This window comes from Thamnophis sirtalis, unplaced genomic scaffold, assembly GCF_051295495.1.
Source record: "Thamnophis sirtalis isolate CommonGarterSnake01/CBP01778 unplaced genomic scaffold, rThaSir2_p1.2 scaffold_13, whole genome shotgun sequence".
Lineage (NCBI taxonomy): Eukaryota > Metazoa > Chordata > Lepidosauria > Squamata > Natricidae > Thamnophis > Thamnophis sirtalis.
In genome coordinates, this window is record NW_028261393.1 from 11869009 (window position 1) to 11881669 (window position 12661).

The 12661-nt window shown below is 44.2% G+C and overlaps 1 protein-coding gene across 1 annotated transcript; it reads right to left on the reverse strand.

Moving 5' to 3' along the window:
- Positions 1 to 333: 333 nt before the first annotated feature.
- On the reverse strand, positions 334 to 4297 carry HSPB6 (heat shock protein family B (small) member 6). The gene is made up of 3 exons (XM_087727254.1): positions 4037 to 4297; positions 1716 to 1838; positions 334 to 877 (listed from the first exon to the last, which is right to left on the reverse strand). The coding sequence occupies exons 1-3, from the start codon at positions 4229 to 4231 to the stop codon at positions 686 to 688; spliced, it is 510 nt and encodes a 169-aa protein (XP_087583380.1). The 5' UTR covers positions 4232 to 4297; the 3' UTR covers positions 334 to 685.
- Positions 4298 to 12661: the final 8364 nt, after the last annotated feature.

Below are 12661 nucleotides of genomic sequence, written 5' to 3' on the forward strand. Positions count from 1 at the left end.
CCATTTTTATAGAGAGAGAGATTATATGTTTGATCCAAACAAACTGTATAGCAACGCGGTTCATTTCTCACACCAACTTGAAGTCGAGGCAAAACTAATTTAATCAAGGGGCAACTCATTGCACAACTCAATTTCTAGCAACAAGGAAGCGAACGTCCCCAGCCCTTCGGAAAATTTACTTTCTCTGTAATATCCCACACATTTCTAGAAGATCCAACCATATCCATCCCCCACAGCTCCTTCCCTTCAAGCTAATTGCATCCTTCCCATTCCCCTAAAGCAAGGATAACAATTTCAGGTTTATGAGCAAGTATCCCACGGGCAACATTTGGCTCTTAAGCAAAAAAGCACTTTATTGCAAATGGGCATTTATACAAGGAAGTCAGTTCAATATGAAATGTGGTACAGAGTAAGCCTGCAAAGGAAGAGAGAGGTTTCTAGCCAGAGGCAGAAAAACAACACCTTCTTCTCCAGTAGATGGACTGAAATTTTTAAGCCAACGGTGTCTTCGCTGTCAGCATCCCAGCAGCCATTAGCAGGGTAGGAAAGGAACGTCACTTCCTTAAAGGCTTAAGAGTGAACAAGCCTTGTACCTAACAAGCAAGGGGAGTCCAAGCTCACAATATCTCACGGTATCTAATAGGGGGCAAAATATGAAAAATTCTGGGCCAGGCTGCTCTTCTCTTTATTTTCCAGTGACAGCCGGCTTTTCTTGGCAAGTGATGGGAATGCTCCGTTCCAGTGCGGGGGTTTTAGTGGGGGCAGTGATGGAGAGCACTCCCTCGGGAGACAAGGCAGAGGTGATAGCTGCCGGATCAACCCCCTTGGGGATCATGTAGCGACGGTGGAACTCCCTGGAGACGTAGCCGTGTTCGTCCTGTAAGAACAGAATGGGACAAGAGGAATGAATGGCGAAATAGGGAAGCGATGTTACCCGATACTACCTTACACCACAACTGAGCCCAAATTTGCTACGTGAGACCATTAAATGAATTTTGCCAGCTTCCTCGCCACGGTTGTTAAGTGAATCACTGCAGTTGTTAAGTTAGTAACATGTTGGTTGTTAAAGAGAATCTGGCTTCCCTATTCACTTTGCTGATCCGACGGTCACAAAAGGTGAACACATGAGCCTGGGACACAGTAACCGTCATGAATATGAAGCAGTTGCCAAGCATCCAAATTTTGATCATGTGACCATGGGGATGCTGCAATGGTCATTATGGGTGAATGGTCGCTAAACAAATTCTTGTAAGTCAAGGACCATCTGTGTTCGTTCACTCTCGGTTCAGAGTATTTTTTTCTACTTGCCTTTTTGCATGCTTTCGAACTGCTAGGTTGGCAGAAGCTGGGACAAGTCACGGGAGCTCACTTTGTTACGCGGTGCTAGGGATTCGAACCACCCAACTGCCGACCTTTCTGATCGACAAGCTCAACGTCTTAGCCACTGAGCCACCGTGTCCCCTCATGTTGAAGACTACTAGTATATAAATTGTAGCATATTAACCCAAGGGTAGGATTAAGCACTTTGTGTAAGATCAACCTTTTCATATCACACCCGAAATGCATCTTTGTGTAAAAATGCTGAGGAGTGCAAATTCAATTTGCGTTCCAAGCTAAACACAGGTTTAAAAATGTGGCTTTAAAATACGGTTTCACCCACGCCTGTCTGGTGTTTTAGCAAGGTAAAACAGCAGAAGGTGTAACAAGCTACATACCGGACGTTCCTCGTGTTTAGCGTGTACTTCGATGTAGTCGCCTACTACCTTCACATTTATCTCTTCGGGTGAAAAGTGCTTCACATCCAGCAAGACAGAGAACTTATCTTTGTCCAGCTTCATCTGGAAACAAGGATGGGGGGAAAAAGTGGGTGAGAAACTACCGGCCTTTCTGAATCTAGCAGAGAACATTTGCTTGGGTAGTTCTGCAGACACACACAATTCAACTGTATTGGTTTTTAAGCCATAGGTGTTCAACCTTGGCAACGTTAAGACCTGTGGACTTCAACTCCCAGAATTCCTCATGGCTGGCTGGGGAATTCTGGAAGTTGTAGTCCATAGGTCTTAAAGTTGCCAAGTTTGGATACCCCTGGTTTAAGCCATTCCCACTGGAAACAAATTCCACCCGTAATTTAATCCCCGACCAGAAACAGCTTTATGTCTATACAATGCACACATAGCCCATGTTTTCATATTTTTAAATCCACGGCTCTTTAACACCTGGAGGTTACCAGGACTGGTTTGAGCTCAGACTTCCATAAATCATCTTTGAACACTTTTCTCATTGAGCCACAATGCCACAGGGCTTAGGGTGCAGTACTGGAGGCTAGTTCTGCTGCCTGCCGACAATTTGGGAGTTCAAATCTCACCAGGTTCAAGATTGACTCAGCCCTCGAAGGTAGGTAAAATGAGGACCCAAACAGTTGGGGGCCAATATGCGGATTCTGTAAACTACTTTGAGAGGGTTGTAAAAGCACTGCAAAGCGGTATATAAGTCTAAAAGCTATTATCCTCGGCAGCAGGTAGAATGCAAGATTTCCACCCACCCCCACCCCCCACCTCTCAAGGAAATCCAGCAATAGAACTGCCTGGAAAACATGAGCGTGCAAGTATCTCATAGGCGCACAGATTACAAGCGTGCCGTAGCTGTAGAGCATCTGTGTTTCTATAACAACCCATCAGAAACCATCCACTAAGTTATATAGGGTGGGACCATTGCCTATGTTACTAGGCAACAGTCATCCATCAAAAAACTATTCGTCCAATGTCCAGCCTCTCTTGCTACAATCCAGATGTTAAGTTCCAAGTCTTTGTATTTAGAAAATGATTTGCAAACCGACTCTTTGTAAGATCTGCATAAATCGGAGCACCCCGTTTGTCTGCATAAATTGGAGCACATATTTGTTAATTCAACCTGCAGAAACAAGGAACCATGTTACTTGAATGGTTTCCTCCGTTGCTTTCTGGGTTTAAAAGTTTAGTTGCTTGCAACTAAACTAACAGCCTCCTCACTGCCCAAATCTTCATGTTCAATAATGGAAAGAAGGCAAGAAGTCAAAATCCAGGGAAAGAGGAGGTGCTCTGCACCCCAAAAGCTCCCCAGGGTAGGATTTTTTGGCAGGGGAGGGGAAGAGATAGTAGTTTAACAGGAACATCATCTATCCTGCTCCAGAGAAAAGTATTGTGAATTTAACTAACAGGTGAGTTCGGAGAGTCCCCTAAGCCACAATCTACAGAAGAAACTGCAGCTGGCCAAGTTCATGTGATCCATCAAGCTTAAGCAATGATTGACAAGCCTTCATAGGTGGGTTTACTTAACAGGAGCCAAAGTAGCTCCTTACTGACTTAACAAGCCAAGTTGCAATCCGGCCAAGGAGCAGCTTCTTCTGTTACTGGCTTTCTAGTCAAGGGAGCCAAGGGGAAGGACAGGCAGCCATCCAACAGATAGTGTTACTTCTACGCCTTTAGGGCTGCCCTGTGCCAATCCACCGGCCTGGAGGGCAATTCGGTTGGCATTGTCCTTTCGGCTCGGCCAGGGAGAAAGAACGTTACCATAATAGGCAGCGGGCTCTGTCATTCCGCCTGGCACCCCCTTCCGTGCCTGCCCCGCTTCCTTTCACTCATGGCCCCGGCTCTTTTCACTCCTTTGCCCGCTAGATGCGCGCAGCCCCGTTCCCACGGCGCCCTCAGCACGCGAGTCCACGGCGGAGGAGGGGAGAAGCACAGAACAAACCAACCCAAGATCCGGCGAAAGAGTCCTTTCCCAGGGCGGCCAAATGGACAGCCGGTTCCCCAAGACCCTCCCAGTCCCGAATAGATGGGGAGGAGAGAGAGAGGGAGGAGAGAGAGAGGGAGGGAAGAGAGAGGGAGGAAAAGACGAGGGAAGGAGAGGGAAGGGGGGAAGAGAGGAGGGGAAAGAGAGAGAGAGAGAGGGAGGGAAGAGAGAGGAGGGGAAGAGAGAGGGAGAAAGAGAGGGGGGAGAGGGAGGACAGGGGAAGATCCCCCTAAAGTTGCCCTCTCCGCTCGGGCGCTGCGCCTACCTCAGACAGCCCCGTCTCCGGCATGCTGGGCATATGCATGGGGGGGAAGCGCATGTAATAGGGGCAGAGGGAGCCCGACAGCAGGTCGCTCTCCATCAGCCCCTCTCCGAACCGCTGGTCGAAGAGGCGAGGCGGGAAGAGCGAAGGGAAGCCCATGGGGCGGCGGAACCAGGGGTGCTGGATAGCGATGTCCATGGCGCAGGAAGGGAAGGCGGCGGCTCTGCAAAGTTCCCACTGCACAGCGGAGACGCAGACGGAGCGCCGGGCGGTCCCTTTTATAGCTAGAGCCGCCGCCGGTCCGCCCACTCCGGCTCTGGAACTCGCTAGAAGCTTTTCGGCTCTTCCCGACCCAGCACGTCGCTTCGGTCCCTGGAGGTTAGCACGCCTCCTCGGGACAGCCGCTCGTCTGGAAGCGGCAGCGGGGACACTGGAAGTCTTTAAAAAGGAGAGTTGGGGGGGGGGCAGCTGTTCCAGCTGTTTCCTTGCCTTTGAGAGTTGGGTCGGGGGATCGCAAGTGGTCCCGGGGGAAGTTGGTCGATCCATGGGAGGGGCTGCTGTTTGCCAGCCTGGATTTGAGTCAGGAAAAGAGGTCGTTCTCCTCCCCCCCCCCAGTTAATTTCAGACGTTACTTTATACACGGGTAGGGGAACTAAACACGCGCGAAAAAGAGCGAGCTTATTTCAGACGTTACTTTATACATGGGTAAGGAACTAAACGCGTGAAAAAGAGCGAGCTAATTTCAGACGTTGCTTTATACACGGGTAGGGGAACTAAACACGCGCGAAAAAGCGAGCTAATTTCAGACTTTGCTTTGTACACGGGTAGGGGAACTAAACGCGCGAAAAAGAGCGAGCCCCTTTTAGATAGATATGAAAGGGAAGCGCGATTAATGTTCCAGATTGCGAGGACGGGACGGCCACTAGAGGGCAGTAGGGAGTTATGAAGCCCTCTAGAAGCCAACCGGGGTACTGCAACACAAATTCGATAATAGTTGTAGCCGCCGTAATTTGATCAATTGTACTAAGTTGCTCTTCGACAAGTGACTTAGCCTTTTTTTTTTTTTGGCATGGTGATTTCATCGTTTCTTTAAAACAGCTTTTCTGAAAGGTGTGCTTATGCACGCCCCCTTACGGACCTCTTAGGAATGGGATGAAGTTCCCAGTAGACAGTTTAAGGTTGAAGCTTATGGAGGTTTGAGGATGTAACCAGAGAGTCGGGTAGAGCATTCTAGGAGTTGTCCACTCTGTTGTTAAAGTTGTATTTCCCGCAATCAAGTTTGAAGTGGTTAACCTTGAGTTTGTATCAATTGTTTGCCTGTGTATTATTGTGGTTGAAGCTGAAGTAGTCATCTACAGCAGTGGTTCCCAAACTTGGCAACTTTAAGACTTGTGGACTTCAACTCCCAGAATTCTCCAGTCAGCTGGCTGGAGAATTCTGGGAGTTGAAGTCCACAAGTCTTAAAGTTGCCAAGTTTGGGAACCACTGGATCTACAGGTAAGATGTTATAGGAGACAATTTTGTGTACTGTGCTTAGATCATACCGCAGGCCGCACAGTTCCAGGTTGTCCAAGCCCAAAATTTCAAGTCTGCAGGCATGACCTCTACTCTATTGTGAGTAGAGGAGTAGAGTACTCCTCTAGTGAAGTATCTCCTAAGACTTTCTGGGGTTTGCACAACGGCACTAAGGCAATCTGGCATCTGGCAATTCCAGGAAAGAGAAGTTTTTATGTTGTGGTACTTTCCCTGTGGAACATCATTCCCTCCCCCCCCCCCCATTGGCCGGATTGACTGACCTTCCAGAAAGTCCTTAAAATACATTTTTGTCATCAAGCCAGTGTTCCCATGGACTGTACAGTAGAGTTTGCCAAGTGATACCATTGTTCATAAGTTTTGGAATTTTCCTGCGAATCCTGTGTTTTTTTCCCCCCCCTTCTATTTATAGTTCCTAATTGCATTTTTTATGGTTTTGTTTTTCAATTATTTTGATTGTTTGGTTTTTTTGTTATTAACTGTGTGCGCCACCCAGAGTCACATGTCTAAATTATAAACCTCATCATTAAACTAGCCCCAGAGGTCTTGGTTCATGCGGCATACTCATCCACACCCAAACTAACCATGGTTAACATTGGCCAGGTTTAGCATGTCCCAATACAGTGGGTAATTCTGGAACAGGACTAGGTTAAGAACCCAACCAGCACTTGTAATGCAAAAAGGTCAGAGTTGTGTAATAAATTATTTTGGTATGGGATGTGTTTTTATTCTAGGTTTTTACTGATGAAACATTTTACAGCAGAATTATCCAACCTTGGCGGTTGGGGAAATCTGGGAGTTGACATCCACAAATTAAAAGTAGCCAAGGATGGACATCCCTGCTACATATTAAGCTTTGTATAAGAACACAAACCACAAAATAGGAACATGTTCAAGACTTGCTTGAGCAGGGGGTTGGACTAGAAGACCTCCAAGGTCCCTTCCATCTGTTAATCTGTTACCAAAAAAAAAGTGTTTCCTACAAATAAGTAACAGTTTGATCCACACTGACAAACATCGTTCTGTGTAAGCCGCCAGGAGTCCTTCGGGATTGGGCGGCCTATAAATCTAATAAATTAACTTAAATTAAATTAAGAAACAAAGTCACCATGTAAAGATTCCTCCTTAAAACATAAGAGTTTGATAAACATAAGCATACTCGATAGTTGATTGGTGGGATTATACATAATTGAAAACAGTGATATACAAATATAAATGGTTGGTAAATCTTTTTCATATCGGGATATGTGATTATATAAAGTGTATATTGTTATTAAACAATCAAGAATGTAAGGGAATTAGGTTTATTGAAAAAAAATATTAATTGTAATTGAATATACATTGTACAATGAAAGTGAGGTATTTAGTTACATTAGATGAAAAATCTATGATTGTAAATGTAATTGAGAATATGGATGCAAAAACACTTGTAACCAAACGACATGCTGTATGTAATGGATGAGAATTTTTTTATGTTGTTTTTTTATGTTTAAAAATAAAAACAAATTGCCCAAAAAAACATAAGAGCTTGCATTTACTTTAGGAAACACAGCGTAATGATAAGAAGGTCACATTTTCCCAAAACCGACCTCCGCCATCAAAAATACAAGAACCAGATGGCTGTCAGGGAGTACACTCACTCCCAAACTTGATGTGCTCCAGATGTGTTGTCCCCTTGCCCCAGTCAGAGTGACCCTTGATCCTGGATGGTAGGACGGGAGGACCAAAATAAGAATTATTGTTCTCGGTTAAGATGAAGCCCAAACTATACAAAGTGTGTTTCATTAGCAAGGGAAGATACTTGCTTATACATCTTTTTGCTTGATCAAAGAGATCTCACAGCCCCGTGTGATTAGCAACTTCAGCAGTTTCTGTGTGGAGGGTGGTGATGTAGACACCCTTGGAGGTAGGATTGGAAAACCGGCCCTGCCAGGGGCCACCTGGGAGATGAATCTGGGGAGGCTTGCTGGAAACATGTTGTAAGCATGTTTGCCATATGTCTATGGAGAGTCTCAGTCATCCAGCTCATGGTTGTCCCAAAGGTGCTTTTTCAAGAGGCAACTGGGCTTTCTGGTTTTTTTCTTTAAAGACATTTCGCTTCTCAAGCTTCTTTGGATGAGAAATGAAATATCTTCAAAGAAAAACCAGAAAGCTCAGTTGCCTCTTTTTTTTTTAAAGTGTTTTTATTTTAATTTTTTTTACAAACATATTAATGCGTGAACAGTGTGGCACCTGGGCGTCATACGTTCTTATACAAATAAAACTAATAGCATTAGTCACAGCTATTACTTTCCACCAACGTATATATATTTCTAATACATATTGATATAAAGTTGCAATCTGTCATTATTTGATTATTTCATGTTTTCTCTTATTGCTCTTATTTTATTATATAAAAGTGTATACACTAATATTTCTCTTATTTCTTTTATTCTAACTTTTAATCATGTCATCCTTAGTTAAAAAAACATTTTCTTTCTATTCTACCTCACTTCTAATAATGTGACCTATCTACAAAAAAAGAAAGGAAAAGAAGCAAATCAAAACAGCACCAAAAAACGAAAAATCATCTATCCATCATCTCTTGCCCGCCTCAATTCTTTAATTGCTATGCTTTTTTCTTTTGGACTTCTCTCCCCTATTCTTCTCTAAGATCTTTATCTCTTTCTATATCTGCTTCTTAGCTGTTCAATCTTAAGTATTTTTCCAGTCTCTACCTTCCTCCACTGTCTATTTTCCAGGATTTCTGCCCATGCCCAGTTGCCTCTTGAAAAAGCAACTTTGGGACCTGTTTACCCTCTTGTTTTCGTGGAACCTTGCATTTTACAGAGCTGGCTCATACATGTTAATTTACCGCCTATCATTTCAAAAACAGACCTAGTAGAAGTATTAATATTACATGTCAGTTTGAATTATTTTATTTTATTTATTTTTTTCCTTGTTAAAATGTTTTTATTTTCCATTTTTCATTTTCATACAGTCACATGTATACTGTGCATAACCGGGGCCATACAACATTAAACAATAATCACAGCAGTTCCTCTTGTCAACAATACCCCCAGAAATATAAATAAAATAAAACTCAAACTCAAATAGAAACCCTATACCTCTTCTGCTCTCCATACACCTCTTTCTTCCGCCGCCCTCCAACTTACTATCTTCCCTCCATCATTCCGCTCTACCCTCTACCACTCCTCTCTCCCAGTCCACTCCCTCCCTTCCTTCTCACCCTCCCTCCCATCCTTTCTCCCGCCCTCTCTACCCATCTTCCTTCTATCCCACTCCTCCTCCCCTTGGTGTATTTCCACTATATGTCAATGTACTTAACTTATCCTATTTTTACAGAGAAATTAATGAAAAACAGTATACATGTGAAGTCGCATTACATTGAGATCTAACATATAGTATATGTCCCCCCCTCCCCTCCCCCAAACACCCCCCCTCCCTCTCCCCACCGACTTCCCGTTATTTTATTTTGTTGATAGCTTAGCATGTTATGGTTGGCCTGACCCAGTTGGTTAATTTAGTACTTTGGTGTACTGTATTAGTAAATTATACTCAGCAGCTAACTTTAGCAGGCTGAATGAGAGCAATTTATATTTTGAGATTCTGAATCGTGCCAAGCCCCCATCCAAACTCCTCCTGAGAAATGTAATTCTGTTTTTCTTTTTTTCTTTTTAATCCAAAGGACTGTCACTCAGCTCAAGTCTACTTTAAGACAGCCCTGAGACTGCATCGTTTGGGTTCACCCAACTTTGATTATGTACCACCAAATGGGTGTTGACTCTTCGCAACCGCATCATTGCTCACTTTATATTGCAGTGTATATGGCAAAGCCAGACAATTGATTTAATTCAGTACTGTAAACCATTGTTAACTGAGTAAATGTGTTTTGCAAACTCAGTGGCTAGAGCTGAGTAGCCCCCTTAAAATCAGATATTGTGGGTTTGAGCGGTGCGGTGGCCTAGAGTTAGGAGTTCTCACCTCACAATCAAGAGGCTGTGAGTTTGATCCTGGGTAGCGGCAGATATTTCTCTCTCTGGGCACGATGAGAATATATCTGCTGAATATAACTCCTCATTGGCAACAGGAAGGGCATCCGGCCAGTAAACATTCTGCTCCATTCAGTTGCCTGGATTTCAACCTGTAAGGGATTCTGGGGTCATTAAAAGATGATGATGATGATATTGTGGTTTTCATGGATATTTAAGGTTTTTTTTTTTTTTAATTAACTTACTATATGATTTTGCCTACAATTTTCTCTGCTTTATCTCTCCAAACAGTGGGATCAGTGATCAATAACAACAGCAGAGATGCCAGGGGACACAAGGAGAGACGCTAAATTCTCTTTGCTCATCTTTCTACTACATGTAGTACACAACTTATGACTATTTACCATACTGAACAACTCTTCAAAGTTGTGACAGTGCTGTAACTGTTGCAAATACATGCCAGTTGCCAAGCACCAGAATTATGCAGATGTTGTGGCTGTCGTAAGTTCAAGGACCAGTCATAAGTCTCTTTGTTCAGTGGCATTATAACTTCAAATAGCCATAGCACTTGTTCTATACTGCTTCACAGTGGTTTTACAGCCCTCTCTAAGTGGTTTACAGAGTCAGCCTATTGCTCCCAACAATCTGGATCGAGGATCGAACTCTTGGCAGTGGGCAGAGTTACCCTGCAATGCTGCATTCTCACCACTGCACCACAAGAGCTGTTTATAAGATTAAAAGGAGGCAAAAGAGGGAGAGGAGGAGGAGTAGGGGAGACAGCAATAGCACTTAGATTTATATACCCCTTCACAGTGCTTTTACAGCCCTCTCTAAGCGGTTTACAGAGTCAGCCTCTTGCCCCCAACAATCTGGGTCTTCATTTTACCCACTTCGGAAGGGTGGAAGCCCGAGTCCATCTTGAGCCTGGTGAGATTCTAATTGCCAAATTGCAGTACTGCACTAACCACTATGCCACCGTGGTTCTGGATTACTAATAGTCACTAAATCAATGGTGGTAAATTGAGGACTATCTGTACAGTATCCCCAATTGATTTTCCAGGCCAGGGAAAAACCTGGTCTAAATCTAGAGCAGCCACATGCCTATAAAATAATATAATATTGATATCATAGGGGGGGAAGCAAGTTCTACAACAATCTCACTCTTTCCCAAACTGCACCATTTTGTCCTGTTCTCATCCTAAATTTGTTAGTGCATGTCGCAAAGCAATTTCCTACAGGCCAAGCCCAATGGGACTGAAACTTGTCCTGCCCAGCCCTGGAGCAAACAGCTTTCTTAAACTGCTGAGCAAACAGGTTTTCAGAACTCTGAAAGAGGAACACACCTGGATGAATTTTTAATTTAGTCTTCCATGCAAAAAAGACAAACTTGATTTTTTTGGTGCCAGGTTACCTATCGTTCTAACATGCTAAGAACAAATTACAAAGCAAGGAATAAGCCTTCTCCAGTGGTTTAATCTAGTAGTCCTTCCCTCTTCTGTCTTTCCTCGGGGCCTTTCAGTCTTATCACAGTGTTTCTCAACGTCAGCAACTTAAAGATGGGCGGACTTCAACTCCCAGAATTCCCCAGGGGTTTCTGGGAGTCGAAGTCCACCCATTTTCAAGCTGTTGAGGTTAATAAACACAGATGTTCCGTATCTAAAAGAGGAAGACCTATCACACACACTTCCTATTGCAATAGTCTCTTATGAGCTGCGGTGGAGCAGAGGTTAGAGTGCAATACTGCAGGCTACTTCTGCTGGTTGCCGGCTGACTGCAATTTGGCAGTTAGAATCTCACCTGGTTGACTTCCACCCTTCCGAGGTGGGTAAAATGAGGACCCAGATTGTTGGGGGCAAGAGAGGCTGACTCTGTAAACCGCTTAGAGCAGTGTTTCTCAACCTTGGCAACTTGAAGATGTCTGGACTTCAACTCCCAGAATTCCCCAGCCAGCATTCGCTGGCTGGGGAATTCTGGGAGTTGAAGTCCAGACATCTTCAAGTTGCCAAGGTTGGGAAACACTGGCTTAGAGAGGGCTGTAAAAGCACTGTGAAGTGGTATATAAGTCTATCTAAGTGCTGTTGCTATTAGCCAAGAATCCTCAAATTTATTTGGGGGCTTTGCAATCATTAAATGATTTATGCCCAACTGTATGACCCTTTTGCGATGGTCATTAAGCAAGTCATTGCAATCATTAATCAAATCCATCTTCTCCCATTTGAGGCCTCCTGGGAACCTGCAGATGGAGATCACGTGATTCTGCAACCATTGTAAACACATGCTGGTTGCCAAGCACCCAAATTGGTTACCACAAGGCTACAATAATCATCACTCATTTCAGTGAGGTCGTCCTTTGAATGGTTATTAAATGAACGGCCATAAGTCAAGGACTACTATACTTCAAAGTGCTATTGTGGGAGGAAACGTCTACACCAGGGGTGTCAAACTCAATTTCATGGAGGGTTGCATTGGGGTTCTGTTTGACCTCGGGAAACCAGGGTGGACATGCCAGCTTGATTTCCCTCGTGTGGTGGCCTAGGTGCTCTGCCAGAGAAAACGGGCTCCCAAGCTCTGTTTTCGCTGGCAGAGGCACCGTGGGCCAACGTGGCACCTTTGCTGTTTTCAGGCTGGCCCCCCGGGCTGGATCTGGCCCCCGGGCTTTGAGTTTGACACCCCTGGTGCACACTTAATTATGAGGAACTGGGTATGTCTAGCTTAATTAAAAGAAGGACTAAGGGAGACAGGATAGCAGTGTTCCAATATCTCAGGGGTTGCCACAAAGAAGAGGGAGTCAAGCCATTCTCCAAGGCACCTGAGGGTAGAACAAAAAGCAATGGGTGAAAACTAATCAAGGAGAGAAGCAACTTAGAACTGAGGAGGAATTTCCTGGCAGTTAGAACAATTAATCAGTGGAACAGAAATTGCCTCCAGAAGTTGTGAATGCCCCAACACTGCAAATCTTTAAGAAGATGTTGGATAACCATTTGTCTGAAGTGGTGTAGGGTTTCCTGCCTAAGCAGAGGGTTGGACTAGAAGACCTTGGAGGTCTTCCAACTCTGCTATTGTATTTGTATCTATGAGTAAATAACAAAAAAAAACCTTAACC

Excerpts from the sequence above, each read along its gene's own strand:
- HSPB6 (XM_087727254.1), bottom strand. The coding sequence starts at position 4,231 with ATGGACATCGCTATCCAGCACCCCTGGTTCCGCCGCCCCATGGGCTTC. Across the intron at positions 1,839-4,036 it reads CGGAGACGGGGCTGTCTGAG|ATGAAGCTGGACAAAGATAA; the intron begins GTAGGCGCAGCG and ends CCTTGTTTCCAG. Across the intron at positions 878-1,715 it reads CTAAACACGAGGAACGTCCG|GACGAACACGGCTACGTCTC; the intron begins GTATGTAGCTTG and ends CTGTTCTTACAG.